Below are 22,233 nucleotides of genomic sequence, written 5' to 3'. Positions count from 1 at the left end.
TCTGCACACAAACTGATTAACCGTGAGACTCAAAGTAATTAGGTAGTTCTCTGTGAGATTTTTGTGGTCCTGATCCACCAGATCAAACTAGAGTGTCTCAGAGAATATAGACTGAATGGAGATTAGGTGGCCACAATTTCGACACCATGTTAACATTACATCGATGTAAGGCAAAAACACCATCTAGTATCATTCTCGAACCAGTGCTACGTACTGGGTTTCAACAAAACAATAATTGTTGTAGGCTTCCTTCATCAAAGGCATGTCAGTTTAATATTGAAAATAAACAAACCATCATCCATGGAAATGGCTACCATGGTCTTGTCTCTGTTAGGTTTTAATTAGTTTCTAAAGTACAGGACTATCATCAATATTTCTCTTTACATGCAGAATTTTCGTGAACTAAACATGATATGATCGTTAAGGCAAACAATTCAAAATTATTTTGAATTCAAAACCGCCAAGCCCAGCAGAATTTCAGATGCTACAATATATTCATATATTAACCGATTACATTGTTTTGTTTTCTACAGACAAAAATAACAATAAATAAACGCGCATTTCATCCCTGATGCACAGAAGGATTTAAGCCGGCGCAACTTCCATTATCTGTCACATTAAGTATTGAAACCTTTCAGAAGTTGTTACAGACGAACAATGTAACTCTTATCACTTCTTCCATCATTGAAACAAAATGTTCGCTTTGCGAGCCAATCAAAACTTTGCTCCTAAATGGGGTGATTCTAAGAAGATTTGAAATGTCAACGAGTGATGTATGATGTCCTTATTAACAGCGGAAATTCAGCTTCAGAGTTGGAGACTATGATTTTTACATAGAAGCCATCACGAAACTCAGAAAGTTTCATATCTTAAAAATGTCTTATAGCCTGAACGATTGGGACAGTGCTCCTAAATCTACAAGTACGGAAACATTAGGAGTTGACCGGAACAAAAATCGCGAAGAGGTCGATGATTGCGAAAGACTTGAAAAGGGCTTCAAAAAAGGTACACGCAGCACCTGCCTGATTGTTTCACTAATACTCGTTGTACTTCTCCTCATTACTTGTGTCGTGTTAAGCGTTTTCCTCGTCAAGGAGGTCAACAAGAACGGAGAAGCAGGCACGCAGCCGAAAAAACCGTCCAAAGATCATGAAGAAGGCGACCAAAAACTGTATTGTTATAGCCCAGATTGCCTGCAGATTGCCGCTGGTTTCGCGCGGAAAATGAACACGTCCTTGGACCCATGCTTGGACTTTTATCATCATTCTTGCGCTTCTTGGATGAAAGAGAATCCAATTCCCCCTGCAAGAAACATGTATGATACCTTCCTTCAACTGGATGACGAAAACTCGAAGAGGCTACGTGACATTTTGGAGGAGATGGATGAACTCCCCGAACAAAGTGCAGTGAAAAAGACAAAGAGCTACTTCGAATCTTGCTTGAATGAAGAAGAGGTGGAAAAGGAGACAAACGCAACTTTAACACCTGTCATAGCCAAATATGGCTCCTGGGCCTTGAATAACGAGACATGGAATGCTACTCAGTGGAAATGGCCCGAAATTCTGCAATCCATGATCAGGGATCTAACAGGAACGCCGCTTTTTGAAGTGGGGATAGATATCAACCCACGAAATTCATCTCAACATATGATATCGGTAAGCTTGAGAAATTTGTTACCAAGGAAACTAATTTACCCAAAGTTGTTCTAAAACAAGTCAATCTGAATTCACCTAGCACACAGTTTGAGATGTTTAACAGTTTTTTTGGCTTACTTACAGATCCTTACAGGAACAGGTAAACCCGTAAGGTCGGCTTTAGGACTTAACAAGGCTTAAAAATGAAAGAATGCTTTGCTTTGCGGTCTAAATATTGCTAAACTTGACCTCAAGACGGCAACGTTGAATAATCTTACGTTAAAACAGACTACTGACGCTCACAAAGAATAGCTAACATTTTTCAACAAAATAGACATTTAGGAAATTTGAAGTGTACGTGTCCCTCTTTCAATGCCCAGCTGAAAAATAACTCTAGCCTACTCTCTCTTTGCTGTTGCTCCTGCCGTTTTGCATTTGGTTTTCCTCAATGTTGTTCTGTTTTTGTCGTCATTGAAGCAAACTGAAATAAATTCTACGTCAATCGGTGGAAAAAAGCATGGCAATGTGAAAATTACAACATTTACGTGACCATTTTTCAAATTGTGAGCCCTGAAAGAGATTTGATGACGCAAAGTCATGATGGCAACTCTCAAAGGATTACTGCGATTTAATTACAAGATTTTCTTATCCACTTGATGGAGCAATGTTTTCCTTCTTAGGCTCGTTCAGGACTTGATTTATCAACCAGATATTTCCATAGCAACGCGTGTTTGCTACTGAGTGAAAGCGATCGAAAACATTCGACGGATACTGAGTTTTCTATAACCTAACTATAACATTTCCCTTTTCATTCTTTTTTCACTTTTCTTTTTGGTCAATAGCTGAGTTAAAAGTCACGTCACTGTTTTTCGCGGCTCAATTACTTCTTTTTGCTCGTTTATTTTCCCTTGCATTATTCAACCACAAGATATGCAGCTGATTATTTTCACTGCGGTCAAACAGTCAGAGGAGTTCTTAATAGTAACGATACCTGTAAACCGCGCCACATTTTTCAATTCAACATTGTAGCTCAATTGGATCAAGTCGTTTGTGTCAGTTCATAGCAAAAGAAATCGCTCGGTTTGTTCTAGCAAGCTTTCACCCAAATTCAAACACAAGGTCTTGATTGAAGACTTTCAGCCAATCAGTGAGCTCGTTATGTGTATGCCGACCATGTCCTCACTGGAAATAACAGCGACATAAGCATATGCATAGCATAAGTTTTAGCAGAAAGCTTATGCTTATACTCATGTCGGCGGGCCGACCTTATTGGATCACTAGCACATAAGTCTCATAATATGCTTGCGTCGTAAGTGAGGACCGCGCTTAACCGAAGCGGTCCATGGGATATGCTTGTTTTCTGGAAACGTGTGGAGCCAGTGACTATTGGCTTTACAATAGGAAGAGTTTAAAAGTTCCCTCTCTGATTTGCAGTGTCACTAACAATGAAGGGCAATATGACATTGCGTGCAATTATTCTCACGAGCCGTTCAGTACAGGTTTTAAAACTTCCGCGTTCGCTAATTGCAGTCAATATTCCGGGTTGAAACATTCCGCTTACAAAAATGTTGCATGACATTAAATCCAAAGCGGTTTCTGTTCTTTGGTTTAAAGTTGAAAATTGGATAAAAAAAGTATGGATACCGCGTTCATTTAATAACGTTAGTATATCTCCTAAAGAAATCGGTGGGACATAATGCGTTTAGGTAAGCTTCAAAGGGCGAAAAAGCGGCAAAGCAGCAAACATCGTGGGGGAGGATGGGGGTTGAGGGGGACAATCAAGAAATCCAAACCAATTTGCCTTTGTTTGACAACTAGATCAAATTTACATGAAAATGATCAGGCGCGTTCATATAAGGGCTTGACACTAAGAACTCGTTTTGAAACAAAAGGTAACTGAGGAACTCGGAGATGGCCTCTTGGGAGTAAACTTCAAAACTAAGGACACCTGCAGCGAGGACGAATACATAACAGCCGGACTCAGACTCAAATGAGATAGACTACTTCTAAAGCAAGTCACAGGCATCTTGTTGGTTCATTAGTTAGAAGACATCTTCAACCAATTTACCAAAATGCGATTTAATTACAATTTGACGAAACAAAAGAGAATGTAAACAATCCAAGCAAAGAAGCTTATCTCTTGTCAAAAATCTGACATTTGTACATGACGGAATTTCGAGGCGAACTAATATTAAACACATACAATGTTTATCGTCAGTGATGGATCGGTGATCAGAAGTGACAAAGGTAGAGCAAGTCGTCGTATTCGACTGAAGACTGCGTTGATATGGATGCGTATCGTACCCGGGGTGATACAGAACTGGGTTATACAGGTAGCACGCAGACTTTGGGTGTCAAGTCCTTAGGTAGCACTGCGTCGTTGGCAAAAAATGGCCGGAGAGTTCGTTCGGGCTTGATTTTTTTCTGCGTACTTCTGCTGCTTGTCTGCATTGCGCTCGCTGCTTACCTGATAGTGACTGCCGTCAAGCAAGATGGATCAAGTGAAACAGATGGCGAAGCATGCAAGAAAATGAAGACTAGCCAACAGAACCACTGCAGTTCAAGCTCATGTCTGGAGGTTGCAGGTGCAATAAAGCAGAACCTGAACGAGTCTGTTGATCCGTGCAAGGACTTCTTTCAATACTCCTGCGGCACTTGGATCAAGGACAATCCAATTCCATCATCTGAAAACCGGTTCTCAACTTTTTCTCAGCTACTTGACAAGAACAACAGGAAACTGCTGTTGCTCCTTTTAGAGGATGACGACTTTCCAAGCGGACACGCTGTAAAGAAAACTAAAGACTATTTCAAATCTTGCATGGCGGAAGACCAGAATGACAACACTGCTGTCCCTGAGTTAAAACGCCTTATTACTCAATACGGATCGTGGCCAGTGGGAAATACTTCATGGAAGGAGTCAACATGGATTCTTCCTGAGGTTTTAATGGCATTCCAAAGGGAGTTTTCATCCATTTCACCTCTGTTTGAACCTCAAATTGATACAAATCCTTTCAAGTCTTCACAACACATTTTAAAGGTATAATTTATTGCTTTTTGAACAATAATTTGTATGATCACCAAGTTCTTGAAAAACGACTATGACTCTTCTATTTATACATTTACGCGGTTTAATTTTACATTGCTTCAGATGTCTTTGTTTTCCCTGTGTCTGAAAACTACACAAAGCTAGCGCAACTTATGGGTTAAAGGGTAATATGGTCATCAATCCACAGAAATATATGTTACCGTAGTTTTAGCATGTCTCATTGCATACTTATAATTGCTACCTTTACTACTACAGGCATCAAGTGTCCCCTGATCCTCTGAGGGGGGGGGGAGGGGATACGCATAAAATTACAAGATAAACTGTTTGATGTGCCGCTGGATAGGAATGGTCACTTTTCTTTTAATATTTTTGTGGTCTGAGGTAAAATATAATGGAATAAAATGTAATCCAAGATGGAGTTACTTTGAACTGTACGGTGGGAGACGATGATCCCCTTAAACATTGTGGACTACTCCCCGGCCGTGAACACAAACCGATTTTAAAACAAAATTAGTATTCGATCCTCATAAATCCTTCTACGCCTTGTGTCATGTTTCCTTGGGTAGCTGGAGGTTTTGCAGTCAAGCGAGTCCACACCCACCGAGTTCGCACCCACGCCACACCGATTCAACTATGGACCAAGTGCTTGAAATTTATCTTTTTTTTTACCGAGCAAAAAGACAACATTTTGGATATAATAATGAAACGAAATCACGCAGAACATGTTTATTTCTCGTTCTTTAATCCACTGAAGGTGAAGGCGAACTCGAAATAGAAAGTTTATAAGGTGTTTAGGGGTGCGAACTTGATTGGGTGCGAAACATTAACAGATAGCATTCTTTCACTGAGTTCGGTCTCGCTAACCCTGTAAATAACCTTCTGCCAATTAGTGTACAAATCCCTGTCTGAGACCCTCGGTGGTATGTAGCGTCTGTGACAGCGCAGTCTTGGAATTTCAGTTTAATTTGATCAATATTTCGATCATGGAAATTAACAGACTCGACATGATTATTCTAAATGTAAATATCTTGGCTCTAAAACCTCGCAATGTTGTAATTCAAGCTTGTCAAACAAGCTTTTTAATGTGAATTCCAGTGGTGTTCATTTCTCTGTTCAATTATATTTTTCTTCACAGGAAGTTTGATAACCTCTTATTATTTCGTTCTGACGTTTGTTGTTTGAAAAGATTGTTTGGTAAAAGCTGTTTTCTGTTGTTAAGCCCGAATCAAATATTGACAAGTTTAAGACAGGCAGCCGCGCTTTAACTCGGGCTGAACGTTTGTCTTTTTCCGCCTTTTTGACATATTCAAACAAAATTCAGCGATACAGTCAATAGTTTTCAGAACTTTCCCTCTAATGATACACCGTCCTCTTGCATGTATTTAAAGCTGACGAGTAATCGTCTTTGTCAGATCATTCAGCTTTCAGGTTTCCTTGGATTTGAAGGTGTTCCTAGTGTTATGTGCTGCGTCCAGGGACTAAATGAAAGCAACCGTACTACATTTGACATAAGAGTACACTCGCATTCAGATGTAAAGTGAATAGTCTCGTTTGTTAATTAACTCGTGGGAGGTGATAGCGTTGTGGCTATTTAAACATAATTTCAAGGGTTGGGGGTTTGTTAAGGTACTTTAAAGAGACCGCAAATGACAGCAGCGTAACTAACTGAAACTGGACTCAACACTGAACTGAAAGACAGTGACTCCGAGTTTTTGTGTATCGTGTTTAACATCATAGTTTCCGTTTAATGCGTTCTACTTCGAAAACGGCGCATAGTTTGGAAACGCTGCCCAGAGTGGAGGCATTTACAAACAGAATCCTTTAGTCAGTCTATCGTATTAGTGTTTGCACTAGCCCTGAGTGTGGAGAACAAAAACGAACGCTTTCGAAAACTCTGATGCCACTCATATCATACGCGCACGGGATGATTTTAGTTTTCAGTCGCAGCATTTCATCGTTTTAGAGCATTCATTTGGTTAACTTACTTTTTCTACTTATTCTTGAAAGACAAATTTTACTTAATTGGCTATAACATAGGTTTGATAGCGAAATACTAATACTAAATACTTGTTGATAATTTAGTCAGAGATGCTATTGGTATTTTTCTTCCTTCTGCGATCGTTGCTTAAATTTCCTTAAAGGAGCTCAGTCACGGTTTGCACATTTTGAAAAGTTTAGCCTAAATTTTCCAAATTCCTCGTTTGCAGTTCGTGTCAATCTTCGCCATCCTTGACCATCCTTGTTCCTTTATGGTTTATTATTATCTCTTTGATGTTCTTTTGTCTTAGTAAACTATTATTTTCAGGCTTCCTTCCATTTAAAGGAGATTTTGTACGTGGCCGAAAAAAAAAGACAAAACACCTTGACTGAGCTCCTTTAAGATGCACTTGTTGACTTCTTTGTAGGCTATTTGTGTGTTATATCTCGTTTCATATTTTGCAGATAATGCCTCCATCGTTGAGTCTTATTCGCGAGAAGTACCTGAATTCTGAAAACAAGGTATTTTACCACAAGTATCTGAAAATAGTATTAGTTACAATGGTGCAACCCTCTGGAACGGCGTACCCGGAAACCTTAGAGAGGCTAACTCGCGTAAAAATTTAAAGCGCTTACAGTATATTCAATCTCGTATTCATAAAATAGATACACGGCATTCATGGAAAACAGGTTGTTATTAGTACGTAATTTTCAATTATATAGTAAAATGAATTGTGTCGATGGTAAATGAATTTGTAATGACATATTTGTAAGCCCTGATGAAGTTTTACCGTGTCTAAAGAATGATTAAACACTAAAGATAAAGATTAAAATTTTGAAGATAAAAAGGGTGAACTACTCTACTACTCTTAAATACAAATCTAATGCACCCGTGATTATTAACATAACAAGACTGGGTGAGTACCTTTATTGTTCCGTTCACAAATATTGACTGGTTCTAATTAACAAAAGAGATCGTGAATCCGTGAACTGTCGCTCCAGATTTAAACGAAGCCCTCACATTCTATTTCAGACGCGGTCGGCTTATTTGAAATACATGACCAAAGTAGGAAAGCTGCTCGGAGGAGGAAATGACACGAAAGAACAAATGGCAAAGGTTTTGGAGCTGGAGGGAAAGATTGCAAAGGTACGTTAAAATTACTGCATTGTGTGAAATATTGTTAAGCTGTCGCACAGTTTAGTCTCGCTGACACTCTCTCCAGTGACCACCCAGGAGAAAAACGGGGAATTATTGAGGATATCTGATGGAAATGCTGATGGGCGCTAACAGTAATGGAACAAAATCTCATCCAACAACAGGAAAATTTTCAAGTTGCCTAATGCTTCGTACAGAATCCAGGATGTTGAAACAGATTTTACCCAAGGGATATAGCATCATCACTAATGTCATAATCACCAAGGACACAAGTTATGAACCTCCAAAAATCTCATAATTTACTTTTAAAGTTATATTTTTCTAAATGGACAAATTTATTGTCCACTAGTGGTTGATGATGTTGTTTTTGATGATCTTGTTGCAGATAACTCCGCCACGGAGTGAGTTAATCAAAAATTTCCAGCGCACCATGAACATAACAGAACTTCAACGCAGGGCCCCAGGATTTGGTGTAAGTTGTTTTCTTTGCTTTCTCCTCAAGAGATCAAAATCAGTGTGAGAATGCATGGGCGAACAAGAGCCTTCATTTTGCAAGGAATTAAATAAGTTCCTATAGTTGTGGTTCAATTATTTTTCTCAAACTCATTCTTAATTCAACAAGTTTATAGCATAGATTTTAACGATTTTATTTCTCCGTTTTCTCCTTAGTTTTAATGAGACGCGTTTGACCACACTACTAAACACCTCGAAGTTCGTTAAAAATTCTGTGCTGCGCGTCGTATTTTCAACTCTCTTCTCGGTGTTTGGAAATCGAGGGTCAAACACGTTTTTTTGTGTCAAGACCTCTCAAGTCAATTGCATTAGAAAGCAATGAATGCAGATTCTACAAATCGTGACAAATAAGCCTCGCACCTATAGTTTGTGATTGTTTGAAGTCTAAAGTAAGCAGGTTAAAGCTGATTATTCTAGAAAGGTGAACCTAGTGTGTAAATAAGCCATTTCTGGCTAAACTACAGCTGAATACAGGGCCTCTTTTGATCATCCACCAAACAAGCCGGCTCGTTTGGCTCGCTTGCTCCCTTGTAATCCACTGCCGAGCCAAACGAACCAAACGAGCCACTACAAAAGTGGCCCTGTATTGTGTAGTTGCTCCCCATTTCTTAACAGATTTCCGATTTTCTCTCAGTTCACATGGTTGGAATTTATAAACAAGCTGTTGAAACCTTTTAATGTCTGGGTGAACGCATCAGATAGCCTCATTGTACCTTCCCCCGAGTATCTACGAAATCTGTCTCATGTTGTTAATGAAACAGACAGGAGGTAAGAACGGCGACTTTCAATAATTTGTAGTTATGGATAAATGGAATGGTGGGTTGACTGTGTCATTTTGCATCACATCATTGCAGTGCAACACAGCGATGGCTGAGGTGAAAGTAAAACTTGTTGTTAATAAAAGGTATCCTGCAGGATCTAAGCACAGAGAAATCTATTTTAGTTAAATGATCAATTTTTTGTCTTTCAGTCAATAAGTCTGTCAGTAAGACAAACTGAAGTCGTCTCGGTAAATATATCCGTCGGCTTTTATATATTAATTCCACTTCTTATATAGCTGGACCTAGTTGAATCTAAAGCGCCCTTTTATTGTTGATTTTTCTTATCCCTAGATTATCGTCACGTGGCAATGACTACATCGCCCGGCGGGTGACAATTAAGCAATTGTCGCCCGCTTTTCCACAATAGTAGAGGTTTCTTTCTTCTTGCCTTATTACTTTACACTTAACTCCAGCTATCTGGAAAAACAATGTAATTATTGTAATTAACTACTGTCGGGACCTCTGGGAAACAGTAAGGGACCAGTATTTTAGTGTTTTGTTTTAGTACAGTAATAAGGCAAGAGAACTCAAAGTAGCCGATCGTTAGTGGGAGAGTGAGCAACAGTTGTTTGATCATTGCCCCCTGCCGACGTTTAGATTAAACCATTGCCACGTGACCATAAAATATTTAACCAAAAGAAGAGCATGTGTTAGATTCAACTAAACTTCAGTTATATAATAGTGTATATTAATTTTTGAAAAGAATTAGTGACATAAGTACATTTGTAAGGCTTCCTGTTTGCAGTTATTCATTGAGTGATATGTGCTTCTTCTTAGAAGCTTATAGAGCTTCATCCATCTTGTTCCCAGGACTCTGTCAAATTATATGATGTGGACCTTCGTACGTTCTGTTGTCCCCTACTTGTCACGTGATTTTCGGTCTGCGTTATTGGAATATCAAAAGGAAATGGAAGGCAAGAAAGCTGCCGAGACACGATGGTTGTCGTGTCTGGAGGACATTAATTCCTACAGCCACGGACTTACATTTGCTCTAGGCTATATGTGGGTTTCCAAGGTTTTCGACTCTGACGTGATTCCACTCGTGAGTGAAAAACTGTATCTCTTCTTGATGTGCTAATTTTTCTTATTAAAATAGCAGGGCATGGACAGGAATGGAATTTTTGATCCACGAATAACGCTGAGCGTTAGACCGTCTTCTTCCTTTTTTATTTACCCTTCTCTTACTCAATCAACGGACGTCGATCTTAGATTTGACTCGAAAAGCTCTTTACTGCAGATGGTGTAGCTCTAAGAGTTCCGTGTAGTGCCCGCAGCAATTAAACGCTCTGCGCACGCCGACAGTTCCCGCCTAAAATGCCGTTCATAAATGTTCCACTTAGGACGGAAGAAGGCCCCTGTAACTTTTCTAAAATCCTCCGCGCTTTATTTTTTGCAGATTCAAGAAATGATGACGACGATTAAAACAACCTTTCGAGATGAAACGTCACGCTACGAATGGATAGATGATCAGACCCGACAAAAAATTATCGAAAAGGTGTGAATTAAAGCTGAGTGAAAGGTGACATTTCTTGACCTTCCTTGCAAGATTTTTGTTACAATCATTCATTCGAATCCGATCTATAATCCATCAACATGCTACTCGCCACGTTGGCTCGACGAGAACCAATTTTAACACAGGTACAATCAAAATTCAATTCTCAGGCACTGTTAGAAGATGGACCTTACAGGCTCAAATTGTTTAACTGTCCTTTAACAGTGTTTAGATAAAGTTGATGTTAATTTGTTGTAATCTTGTTCGTGATTTTTCTTGATTTCAAGGAAAAAGCAATGAAGAACAAGATTGGTTTTCCAAAGCTCTGCGCCAATGAAACATTGCTAAATGAATATTATAAAGATGTAAGTCCCGTGATTGATGCAAATGCATGATCCTTCTTGTGCTTGTGCTTGTTCTTGTTCGTGCTCGTTTTGTTGTTGTTGTTGTTGTTGTTGTTGTTGTTCTTCTTCTTCTTCTTCTTCTTCTTCTTCTTCTTAGTGTTACTATTGTTGTCGTTGTTCTTCTTCGTCTCTTCGGCTTCTTGTTCTCCTTTGTCTTCGTCTTCGTCCCTGTCTCCCTCGTCTTCCTCGTCTTCGTCTTCGTTTTCGTCTTCGTTTTCGTCTTCGTCTTCGTCTTCGTCTTCTTTAGTGCTTTCCTCTCCTTATTCCATTTTCTTGCGTTAGTGCCAACTTACCTCCTTTATGTAACTTTTTTAATACTTTCTCTCAGCTCGATTAGCTTTCTACTTATCCTAAGTAAATGTACCTAATGTTTGTATTTATAATGCCATGTTATGTACACTGAAGGTGCTAATTATCAACTTCGTCTCCGTATGTCGGCTTATGTTTATGCTTATATGAAAACCAGCCTTAAGTTTCATTTTTATATGATCATGAAACACGCGTCACGGTTGTAACAACAACAACAACAAATACTTATTTGGCGCGGGAATACAATATCAATATAAACAGAGAAAACATTAAAATATTTAGGCAAAAAACTATTCAAAATAGTGAAAAATAATTCAGACAAGCTGAGTAGCTACATACTTGCTGTAGATCCAGCATCAGCCAACTCTTGGATTTTTATAACAAAAACAACATCTTTTATTTAAAAACGGTGGGCCGTGTAAAAAATGTTAATAGGCTAATAAAAAAATTGAAAAAATGCAAAAAAGATATGAATAAAATCAATAAAAGACGAAATCAAAAGTCAAAAGGGGAACCATTTGCGGTGACTCTTCAGTAAAGTTCAAGTTTCTGAGGTCGGGAGACTTTTTTTTCCCTTTAGCATAATCTCTGGCACTGACAGTGCATGGTTCTAAAAGATTCCAAACAATGGATCCTCTGTATGATAGAGAGTTTTTCATATAATAAGTTTCAAAACGTTGTACGCTAACACGATGTTGATGACGGAGGTCATACTTAGACTCCTTCCCTTGGATATTGAAAGATCTGATTGTTCGCTTCGTTTCATTTCATTTTAGATAAACATCAGCCGCAGCAATTACCTTCTGAATGCACTGAGAGTGACGAAGTGGCGAACAAGGAGTTCCTTTTCGGAATTTAAGAATCCAGTGGACAAAGAACAGTGAGTACAACCAAGGCGCGCGTCAGGGCTTGCGTGAGTTGTCAGCATCCCGCGAGTTTGGGCTAAAGCTGATCAAAAGGAACAAATAAACGGATTAGCCAGATGAACGGAAAAAAGGCGGAGATCGCGCAGTTTTAACTTAGGTCGCTCAAAGCAATGTCCATTCTGTTTGGTTCTTATTGTCAAGGTTCGTTGGTTGTCGTCTCAGTTATGATTGACAGCAGCTAAAAGCGCTATCGTTAGTGTGGGTTTGAACTTCAGAGTTCGCGTTCGACTGTTATTAGAGAACTTAAGTAAACCACGAAGGCAACAGCAACGGCAACGAGAGCGCCACCAAACAAAAGGTTAATATGCAGAACAATGGCTGTGCGTTATAAATCTTTGTACACTTCTTTGCCGTCCTCTACACAACAACGACGTGAAATGACTAAGTTCTGCGTATCTTGGAGAACGCGAAAGACTGATTTTTCGTAATTATTTTCATTTGAAATTGATCGCTGGTGTTGCATGCATGATCAGCTTGAGCAAGTTCTGAGACCAATGGGCGCTCTGAACAGATCTAGACAATTCCGAAATTCGACGGTAACTGATATAAATTCCTTTTTTACTAGGCGTTGTCCTCGGGGTCGCCATTGTCATTGTTAACGAAAGGCGCAGTAAAACATGACTCGGGGAAACGATTCTCTTTGTCTGACGGCAACATTTTTTACTTTTAACACTATTCGCGTATTTGTTTATTCCATTACAGGTGGTATGTTGGACCTCAGCTGGTGAACGCGTTTTACTTACCTAACAGAAACGAAATAAGTAAGAAATTATGATAATTCGCCATTTCCACATTCCCCATAAACACCTTATTTGGCCCCCAAAATTTTGCATAAGCATTGTCTTCAATTTCTCTTGGGACGACTGTAATACCCAGGAGAAATGGGAAACAAAGGTTATGCAGAGTTTAGGGGACAAACAAGGTGTACTGTGCAGGATGTAGAAATGGCGAATAAAGATCAAATATTGAAACTAATTAATCCCACTGGTTTACCAATAGATTGTGTGTATTGTCGCGCAATAAAATATAAAAGTAAAAACCATTCAGTGGATAAAGTCAAGAAATTGTGATATTGTAGACGATAAATAAAGAAGAAAGTTCTCCAAGTTTAAGGTGTGTGCGTTTTCCCAGAGTTGAGATATTCGTCGAAATGTTCCGCTCAAAATTATAGAGCCTAGTATGGAGCCGCCATGTTGGAGGACCTTCTTAGTCCTCCAAAATGGCGGCCGGAAAATAGTGTAAACATCTGGAACTTACTGTGGCTATCTAGACAACTGATTAACATATCTGAACCGAACCAAAAAACATTTACACAAGCACTTTTCCTAATACTTTAACTCCTAAAATGGCTAAGAATCACGAGACAAGTGTATGTTTTTCGACAAACGCGATCTTAGCTTCATGTCACACACCGCCATAACTCCGAAATTCAAAATGCGCTGGTTTCCAAACGAAGGACGCTGCTGAGCTGGAAAGTTGTAAACAGATATAAATTTAGTAATTCTTATTCCTGAAGAGGATGAAACCTTTAGGGGCTCTTTAGTTTTGGATTTGAGAATTTAATGATGTCACGTGAGCACACTCTATAAATGTTTGTACTACGGCCTGTACAAATATGAAGGATCATATATGTATATCATTGCAGTTATATACACAACTTAAGCTGTTGAGATTAACTGCTTAAGGTGTGTATATAACTGCGATGATGAATCATGTCTTCATATAACGGCCTGTAGCACACGGGAGTACAGAGACGGTAGTAAATGACCAAAGACTGTTGAGAGTGTACAATTTCCTGTGTTCTCTCTCTCAGAAAAATGCCAGTTTGCACTTTAACAGTCTACATATTATATGCCATGAATTTTAAAAAATATTTCGACAACAAAATCTTGGTACCATCTTTTGCTTTGTTTGGAAATATTAATCTTACTTAGCACACAGCAACTGGATATTGTATCACTGATGCTGGAATTTTGCTTTGTGGCTGTGGCAAATTGCTTAGAGAGCTTAGTCCTCTACACCGTATTTCAGTTTCCAACGTTCTATACCGAGATTGACTGATTTAATTTTTAGTAAGCACATCCTTAAACTTGAACAAAGGTAAAGGTAAACTTTATTTAGCCAGGGTGGCCCATTCAGCGACGAGGCTGATATCCAGAGGGGCCCTGGACAAATTCAGTGAACATTACTCACAGTAGAACAATCTAAATTTTAAATAATTTTGCTGCTTTGTTTCGATAGACATCCTGGCCGGAATTCTGCAGCCACCATTCTTTTACGGACAAAAGGCACCAAGGTAGTACATTATAGTTTATATTTTGTTTCCTCTTGCTTGCCATTGTACGCTTCTTTATACACTTGATCGAGAAAAACCGTTCTTGAAACACTTGTGTAATACTTAACACAAATTAGTGCATCTAAGAGTAAGCTGGTCAAAAAAGAAATACATTAGGTAAGAAATCTATGGTTTTAACAATAGGAGTCTTTAAGCGATAAACTGATACAGGGACCTTTTGGCATTTTCGCGTCCTACCTACATTTCAGGCTGAATCATTCATATCTCATGTTTTTAGGGCGGTGAACTTTGGAGCAATTGGAATGGTTCTGGCACACGAACTTTCCCACGGATTCGACTCGACCGGTCAGTAATTGAATCAGAAAATCTCATTCCTTAATTTGTAAGGTGGCTCCATAGGGTACATCATTTATCGCTTTGCGCGCGCTGGTGTTAGATTTTGAAAGCTGGTTTTCCTTTGAGCTCGGGCGGATTACTAAAGCTTAGAATTCCTCCTCTGCATCTCGCTAAAGATGGATTTGCCAAACACGCCCCCTGCGAAGTTATAAAATCAGCAATACATGTACAGACCAAAGGCATAGACCAGAATGTCGTTATTATTAAGTCTTTATTTCAATTGAAGACCATAATTTTGCAAGAAAAGGAGTATTTCCACTGTATGCAAAATATTTTGTCAACCCTATCCTGCCCGGAGGGGGAGGGGGGGGATGGAATTTACAAACTTTGCTACTTTGTCTAAAATTTACCTCGAAATAATCTGGTATGACATGTCATTGTCATCGAAATTTGATGTTTCCAAGGCAACCGCATTTTGACAGTCTTGTCTTCTTTTTTCGAAAATCAAGAAAAAGCACTAACGAAATATTATTTTTTCACTAGGGAGAACTTTTAACAAAGATGGAGAGATAATTGATAACTGGTGGAGTAAAAGCACTTCAGAAGCGTTTGAAAAGAGATCTAATTGCATCGTGAATCAGTACGATAAATATCCTGTGGATGGTGGGATCGACGGCAAAACACACGTAAGACACAATAAACCATCGTAAATGAAGTAAAGAACAAATAAATTCTTAACTGTTTTAATAATCAAACTAATTAAAAAGATGTGGGCTCAAAAAAATATTTTGAGCTGGAAACTGAAATTGATAAACAAGTGCACAAAAAAATGCAATGATCTGATGATACATGTTAATTTTCTGTAATACTCAATTTTCGAAATTATTCGTACCCCTCAAAGTAAGCGACGGGCAAAACAAACAGCTGTAAGAGAAAGATCCCGTGCTTTCCCTAGAAGACATTTTTAATTTACGTACTGTACAAATGACCATAGATAGACCATCACAGACGCTGAACATATAGCATTAATTGTTGGCTTCGAAATTAAGTCTTATCACGCTATATCGTATGATTTTCATCTTAAAGCCCCTCCCTGTTGCCATTTTATACCCCTTATTCATTCCTTTTTTCGTTTTCTCGGGTGGCAAATCAATAAATTACAAGTTTAAAAAAATCCACTTTCGTCTTCTACGATTTAATATATTACAAGTTACTGCCTTGGCAATATCCGTTGACGTGATATATTGTAAATTTTTATGAGTCCATCAGCACATTAGATCTTTTATTATACGACAATAAAAGCTTTGTAGCTTTGAAAACTATCATTTTAAAATAAAGGTTGATTGATTGATTGATTGATTGAATGACTGTGAGTTTTTAATTTCCTCTCAAACAGATCGATGGAGAACTCACGCTAAGCGAAAACATTGCTGACAACGGTGGTATCAGACTTGCTTACTGGGTAAAGCGTTATTTACTCATTTTACTGTTATTGCTGAGAATGAAATATTTACATGTGCCTGCTTGTTTCTTGTGTTAAATTAACAGAACTGAGGAGATATAAATGTCACTGAATTCAGGATGTTCAAACAGTTATGTTTTTCTATTCCGAGTCCTCTGTCAACTCTAGGATGCCAACAGATCGCTTGAGCAGAGAGATAAGCCCGAAAGAATGAAATGATCAAAGTGTTCATTTCGTTTACCTTATTTTGGCCTGCATTGGCTAGATTTTTTGTTTGTTTGTTTGTTTTTTGTTTTGTTTTTGTTTTTGTTTTTGTTTTTTTGTTTTGTTTTGTTTTGTTTTGTTTTGTCTTGTTTAATTTATTTTTTCTTCCTGAGCCTAGGGGACGGCCGATACAGGTGTGCAATATCAAAGTTCTCATAAATTGGTTTACCAAAATTGAAGTGCAAAATCTTTATAAAGATCAGTTTTGGAACCAACCCCTTATTAAGACCAGTATCAGGGATGGCACAGTGGTGGGAACGTTTGCCTCCCACCAATGTGGCCCGGGTTCGATTTTACTTGGATTGAGTTTGTTGTTGTTGTTCTTGTTCCAAGCGTTTTTCTCCAGGTTCTCCGGCTTTCCTCACTCTACAAAAACCAGCATCTCCAAATTCTAATTCGACCGGGATCGTGGACCTTCATGAAAACCAGCTAAGGCTTCCTGTCTAAATATTGTAAATTAACTTATTTATTTTCAAATAAAAAAACACTGGGCCTTATTTCGGTGAAACGACCTTTCAAATGAATGGCTGCCACAGGAACATTAAGCCACCTGGACAAACACGTGACGCCCCGAATTTTTGAGCCTGACTGAGCTACAAAGATGTGACCACACAACACGTTTGAAACCCGGAGAAAGCAAACGAGTTGCAAGGAATTCTTAGATTTTGTCCCTCAGTCAGTCACTTGTATCTTCCAAACAGGGCTACAAGAATTGGGTCAAGAACAATGGTCCAGAGACATTGCTACCTGGCCTCAACATGACAAACGAGCAGCTCTTGTTCGTCAGCTTTGCTCAGGTAGGGGGAAGAGACCCTCGAAATTAAGATGCATCTTAGATATTCCGATTCTACTAAACTTGAACTAACTGGATGTTGCAGATGTTGAAACTGGAATGGCGCTGTATAAGTGAAAGAGACGAATGGCGATATAGAGCGACTGAATTCTGCGCCTCTTTTAATGACGCTGTTTCTGGTTACTAATGTATTTGTGAAATGCGATGCATCAATGTGCATTCAAACATACGTCATTTTAGCAATGTAAATTTTACTTTGATAATGGTTTATGTTCAGATGGTTGAAAGATAGGAATACTCATTTGTTAACATCAGCAAGTAGTTAATTTTCTTGAGTTCTTTTCTTAGATGTGGTGCAGCGTGTTTACTCCATCAGCTGCATACACTTTGGCAAAGACAGACACTCACGCACTGGCCAATTACAGGTAGGAAGACAGCAGAACATCATTAATACTGTATTAATAAAACTGACTCTTACAAAGAGCACGATGGTTTTTCCGATCGAAAATTCCAATTTGCGACACAAAACTTACACTATCCGAGATCTAGAGGGCCATTCTTAGACACCCAGAGACACGTACGGTGGACGCACCAGGCATGTAATCAGAACGAATGAGAGTTGAATTAAAGAGGCGAAATTGATGGGGAAATAAATTTCAGATGCTTCGGCAGGGTCCGAAATTGCGCTTTCCTGGTCGCCAATGTGACTAAAAATTTTGCACTGGCGACCAGAATTTCAGAGCTGGTCGCCGGCGGGCGATTAACTATTTCAAGCCACGATAATTACACAAACCTAGATTTTCAGCCAAATCGATTAAAATACAATTCAAAGCCGCCCGCCAATTGGTCACTTACTTTTTACCTTTCCGCTGCTTTTGAAGTATAAAACCGATTTTCCTGTTATTATAACTCCACCACAACGTTTCACAGCTACGATCAGTGCGAAGCTTCGCCGCCATGTTTTTCCAGCGGTTTCCCATAACATTTACTTTTTATTTATTTATTTATTAAGCTTCGGCCTACTATTACACATAGAGAAAAAGAAAAAGAAGAGGAAGCAAAAAAAAAAAAAAACCAGACAGCAAAACAAAACAAAATGGCCAGGGGAGCCGCTACAGCTTAGCCAATTACAGCGGCCCCCTTAGATATAATTAACGAATGAGATATACATACGTATATCGGGCGCAGAAGGCCACGTGCGTTCTTTCGCCAGGAATATTTATTCAGGCGATATGGTGTCCAAATATGTCCTGAACTCTTTCCGTAACTTATTACAAAGTGGAGACGGAACATCCGCGAAGAAATTGGTGGAAGATTTCGATATTCAACAAGGCGATCCGTCGATCGTCTTGACAGAACGCGAAAGGAAAGATCGTTTTGCACATAGAGCAAAGAACCAAACGGCAGTTTTCAGTCGGGTACGTTTCTTCTCCAAAAGGTAGAGACAAGAGAAGATATAAAATTGACTTGAAACATTGGCAGTCGCACGAAACTGCGTGGCCGGCATTCGATTCGTTCGTCGTGGGTTTTCAGTGGTAGGTGTATAAATAATCAGCGTGTTTGTATTTAATCTTATCGTTAGCGGAAAAATCGCCATCATTGCGGCGCCAAATGCGTTCTCCTCGTTCCGATTCTTAAAAGAAAAATTGGCGAGCAGAATTTTCCATCTGGCGACCAAAAATTTTGGTTTGTGTTTCGCTGCGAAGGAAAATTTTATTGAGACTTTTTGGCGACCAAATTTTTCCATATGGCGACTGAAAAAAAAAATTTCAGTCGCCAGTTGGCGCCTGCCTAAAAAAGTTAATTTCGGACCCTGTTCGGGTCTTTTGCGCTGGCTTCGTCCGTTTACGAGGAATAAAACAATTTTGAAATCCAGACGGAGACGACAGTAACAGAGTTTATACGCCCGGTTATTTACTGAAAAAGAACGAAGCAAGGAAGTATCATGTCACTGTTTAACACTGACTGTTATTCTTATTCAGGGTGATTGGCCCGCTATCAAATATGAAGGAGTTTTCAGAGGCCTTCAAGTGTCCCGCGGGTCAAGGGATGAATCCCGAGAAGAAGTGTAAAGTGTGGTGAAGCAAGACTGTCCACAGCCCAACGGCATCACTCAAGCTTGTCATATAAGGCTTTTGAAAATACTTCTAAGCTAATTGTAATTACAGATTTTTCAATTACTTTTCTCTGACAGAAAAGAAAATTACGTCAATTGTTTGTTGAAAAAAAATGGTTCTGTCCGAAAAATTCCGATTTCTTAGTATTTCTTAGGCACTGCGAACAAACGTAGACTGATTTCATGAACGCTAATCTAGGTCACAGTGTTGGGACCCTTTCTCGTCCTTGCTTTTCTTTGATCGGTTTGGGACAAACAGAACGTGTTTCATTCAACAATGAGACGCAATGGACAGGAGAAGTGAAACACACATATGCATTTGGGTGCGTAGTATTCTCTGCTGACTTGCAGGGAACATGGTGTCCCAACTTATTGTGATGGAGGTTATAAATCGTTTTACAAAAAATCAGTAGATTTTGTAGAATAATCCTTGATAAACTACAAAACGTCTTTAGGAAGTAAAGATGGCTAATGATAGTAGAGACGGTAATAGTTATAATACTATAAATTAGCTAATAACTCTGCGATTTAGTTAGAACCTATTTTGATTGGGTAAAACTCGTCGCAAAACATGAGTGAGAGTTAATGAAGGCAATGAACTGTTTTATGAGTATTACCTGATGTTAGAACTAGCAGACAGTGCCACTATATACAGGAAACTTTTTGAGTATCAGAAAATGCGTGAGTTAAACCGACTGGTTCGGAAAATAACCACGTTTAACCACCTGGCAAAATAATTTTCCAGTTATTCATGCAACGAATCAAAATATATCAAAAATTGAGAAAGCTATGAGTAAAATATCCAAAATCGCATTTTGTAACATAGGCTTCAGCAAAAATTGTAGAAATTTACACTTTCGAATCGTTGTCTTCGTGTCTTGGGCTAAACATCAAACGTCTCTGGAAATGGCCAAAGTAAACTGGACGAAAATCACTCGTGTAATAGGTCCTTTATGGCTCATCTGGTATCAATCAATTTTTTTTCGAGGAAAAGAACTAATTGGTAAGGTTTTCTTCCTGTCTAGAAAGTGAAGGCTCGACTATTCTACATAACTGAAGATTTAACTGCACACAGTACGCAAAGGTGCAACATCTGAAATTGTCGTCAGAGTGTAACATCTTCGAGAATTCACTGAGCTGACTTAATTGTCATCAAATACATGTGACCCAACAGACAAAATTGAATCAATGAGACGGTCCTTAACTCATAATGAGAAGCTTGACGTTTGGCCCGAGGGCCGTTATATAGTTTGCCATGTGTATGTATGCATTTGAGATGTTTGTTTTTTTATGAAATAAAGAAGAACAAATGTAACATCTGTTCCCTGCAAAGTTGAAGTAGAACATTGTGACAATACATTAGTGACAACGGCATCTTCAAGCAAATTGTATCGACCGATCAATCATGCATCGAATGTTCATTCCTCACGACAACTGACCTGTAACTGAGCAATCAGACAGTGCCCGCCGCGTTATGTTGCGAGTATATACGCGCGTTTTCCGCCCCTCGTGTTGTTGGCGAGCATCCCGATTTTAAACGCTAAGCGGTATTCAAGCCGCTAAAGTATCTTCGTTGTGGCGTTCTCGTCTCTTTAACACTCTCGTGGTGGCAGCGGATGGATAGGAACCCATGTCCCCATGCCACCCCCCCCCCCCCCCATGCCCTCGAAAGGACTCGTGACTCAAACTAGAGCCTTGCACATTGCTCATCCTCGCCCTTCAGACACCATTTGGTCGGATAGTTAACGATGGATCCGTTACCAAGAGAGATTTGGATGCTAAATTGAATGTCTCGCGAACTAGTCGTCCTCACCTAGCTTGTTTCACCTAGCTGTCGCCGCTAAAAACGTCTCTTTACTAGTCACCCAGTCGCACCAACCGACGACTGTATTAACTGATATATAGTAAACCTTGCGTTCAGGCAATGGATAAGCTTTATCTCGGAGAATTCTCGGCTATTCCTCGAGTGACTTTCTTAACGATCGTCAGACTGTCAGACCCTCAGTCTGCAACACTTAGCTGGAAAAGCCAACCAAGCCCTGGTGTAGTTAAAGTACATGTAGCTTTAAAGTAATGGAACCAGAAGAAAAATCAGGCTTGAATTGCAAATACCCAATCCATCAGGCAAGGTCAAAATCCTCTTTTGCCTTTTAGATATCTGCCTTTAGATGGGGGCAATAATTGTTCATAAACTGTAACCATGGTTTTTGGAAGTATTGTGCCCTCGGAAAATAACAGAACTTAAAAAATAATGCGACAACTCCAAAGTTCTGCACGTGATGGGGAGAAGAGAGAGTGGAGATCGAGTTGACTTGAAAATTGCACGACTCCGATAAGGTTTATCAACTCAATCTTTGGTACGTTTTACATTAAAGGTGATTAGGTAATTTGAAATGAGCAACAACAATGCGCCATCCACGGGTTGACCTGCTATTCCAAATACCTCACCCTAGGGGAAGGAACTTTGTTGTCATGCTTGGCATATTCCCTGGGGTGGATGATAGAGGGGCGTGGAATTAACAGAGCCATAAAAGGTCATTAAATACGACGCAACATAACGTAGTCTATGCTCGGTTCATACGCCGCATTTCTAGCGGTGGAATTCAATTAAACGATTGTAAACCCATAGAAAGAGCGGTCTATTGCTTAATTAAGAGATATTACACTGAGATAGAGGGGACGTAAGGG

At 39.2% G+C, this 22,233-nt stretch overlaps 1 protein-coding gene across 2 annotated transcripts; it reads left to right on the top strand.

Annotated features, from left to right (window-relative positions):
• Positions 1-394: 394 nt before the first annotated feature.
• Positions 395-21,463, top strand: LOC145479428 (endothelin-converting enzyme homolog). Of its 2 annotated transcripts, none has more exons than XM_081457793.1 (17): positions 395-1,655; positions 7,123-7,179; positions 7,691-7,804; positions 8,199-8,285; positions 8,961-9,094; positions 9,958-10,189; positions 10,544-10,642; positions 10,927-11,004; positions 12,129-12,232; positions 12,981-13,039; positions 14,520-14,574; positions 14,852-14,919; positions 15,454-15,596; positions 16,307-16,372; positions 17,338-17,433; positions 17,778-17,854; positions 19,412-21,463. In XM_081457793.1, the coding sequence occupies exons 1-17, from the start codon at positions 876-878 to the stop codon at positions 19,509-19,511; spliced, it is 2,349 nt and encodes a 782-aa protein (XP_081313919.1). In that variant the 5' UTR covers positions 395-875; the 3' UTR covers positions 19,512-21,463. The 2 variants fall into 2 exon arrangements, with proteins under 2 accessions (XP_081313919.1, XP_081313920.1); XM_081457794.1 differs by lacking the exon at positions 395-1,655 and adding an exon at positions 2,387-4,671 and having other exon boundaries at positions 19,412-21,459.
• The last annotated feature ends 770 nt before the right edge of the window (positions 21,464-22,233 follow it).

Source organism: Orbicella franksi, chromosome 2, assembly GCF_964199315.1.
Source record: "Orbicella franksi chromosome 2, jaOrbFran1.1, whole genome shotgun sequence".
In the NCBI taxonomy this organism is placed as follows: Eukaryota; Metazoa; Cnidaria; class Anthozoa; order Scleractinia; family Merulinidae; genus Orbicella; species Orbicella franksi.
The sequence above is the reverse complement of the archived record's forward strand: the minus strand, read 5'-3'. Positions and strand labels throughout refer to the sequence as shown.

Bases quoted from the DNA above. Each gene is read 5' to 3' on its own strand.
- LOC145479428 (XM_081457793.1), top strand. From the start codon at position 876: ATGTCTTATAGCCTGAACGATTGGGACAGTGCTCCTAAATCTACAAGT. The intron at 7,180-7,690 runs GTATTTTACCAC...ATTCTATTTCAG, and splicing joins ACCTGAATTCTGAAAACAAG to ACGCGGTCGGCTTATTTGAA. The intron at 14,575-14,851 runs GTAGTACATTAT...TCATGTTTTTAG, and splicing joins TACGGACAAAAGGCACCAAG to GGCGGTGAACTTTGGAGCAA.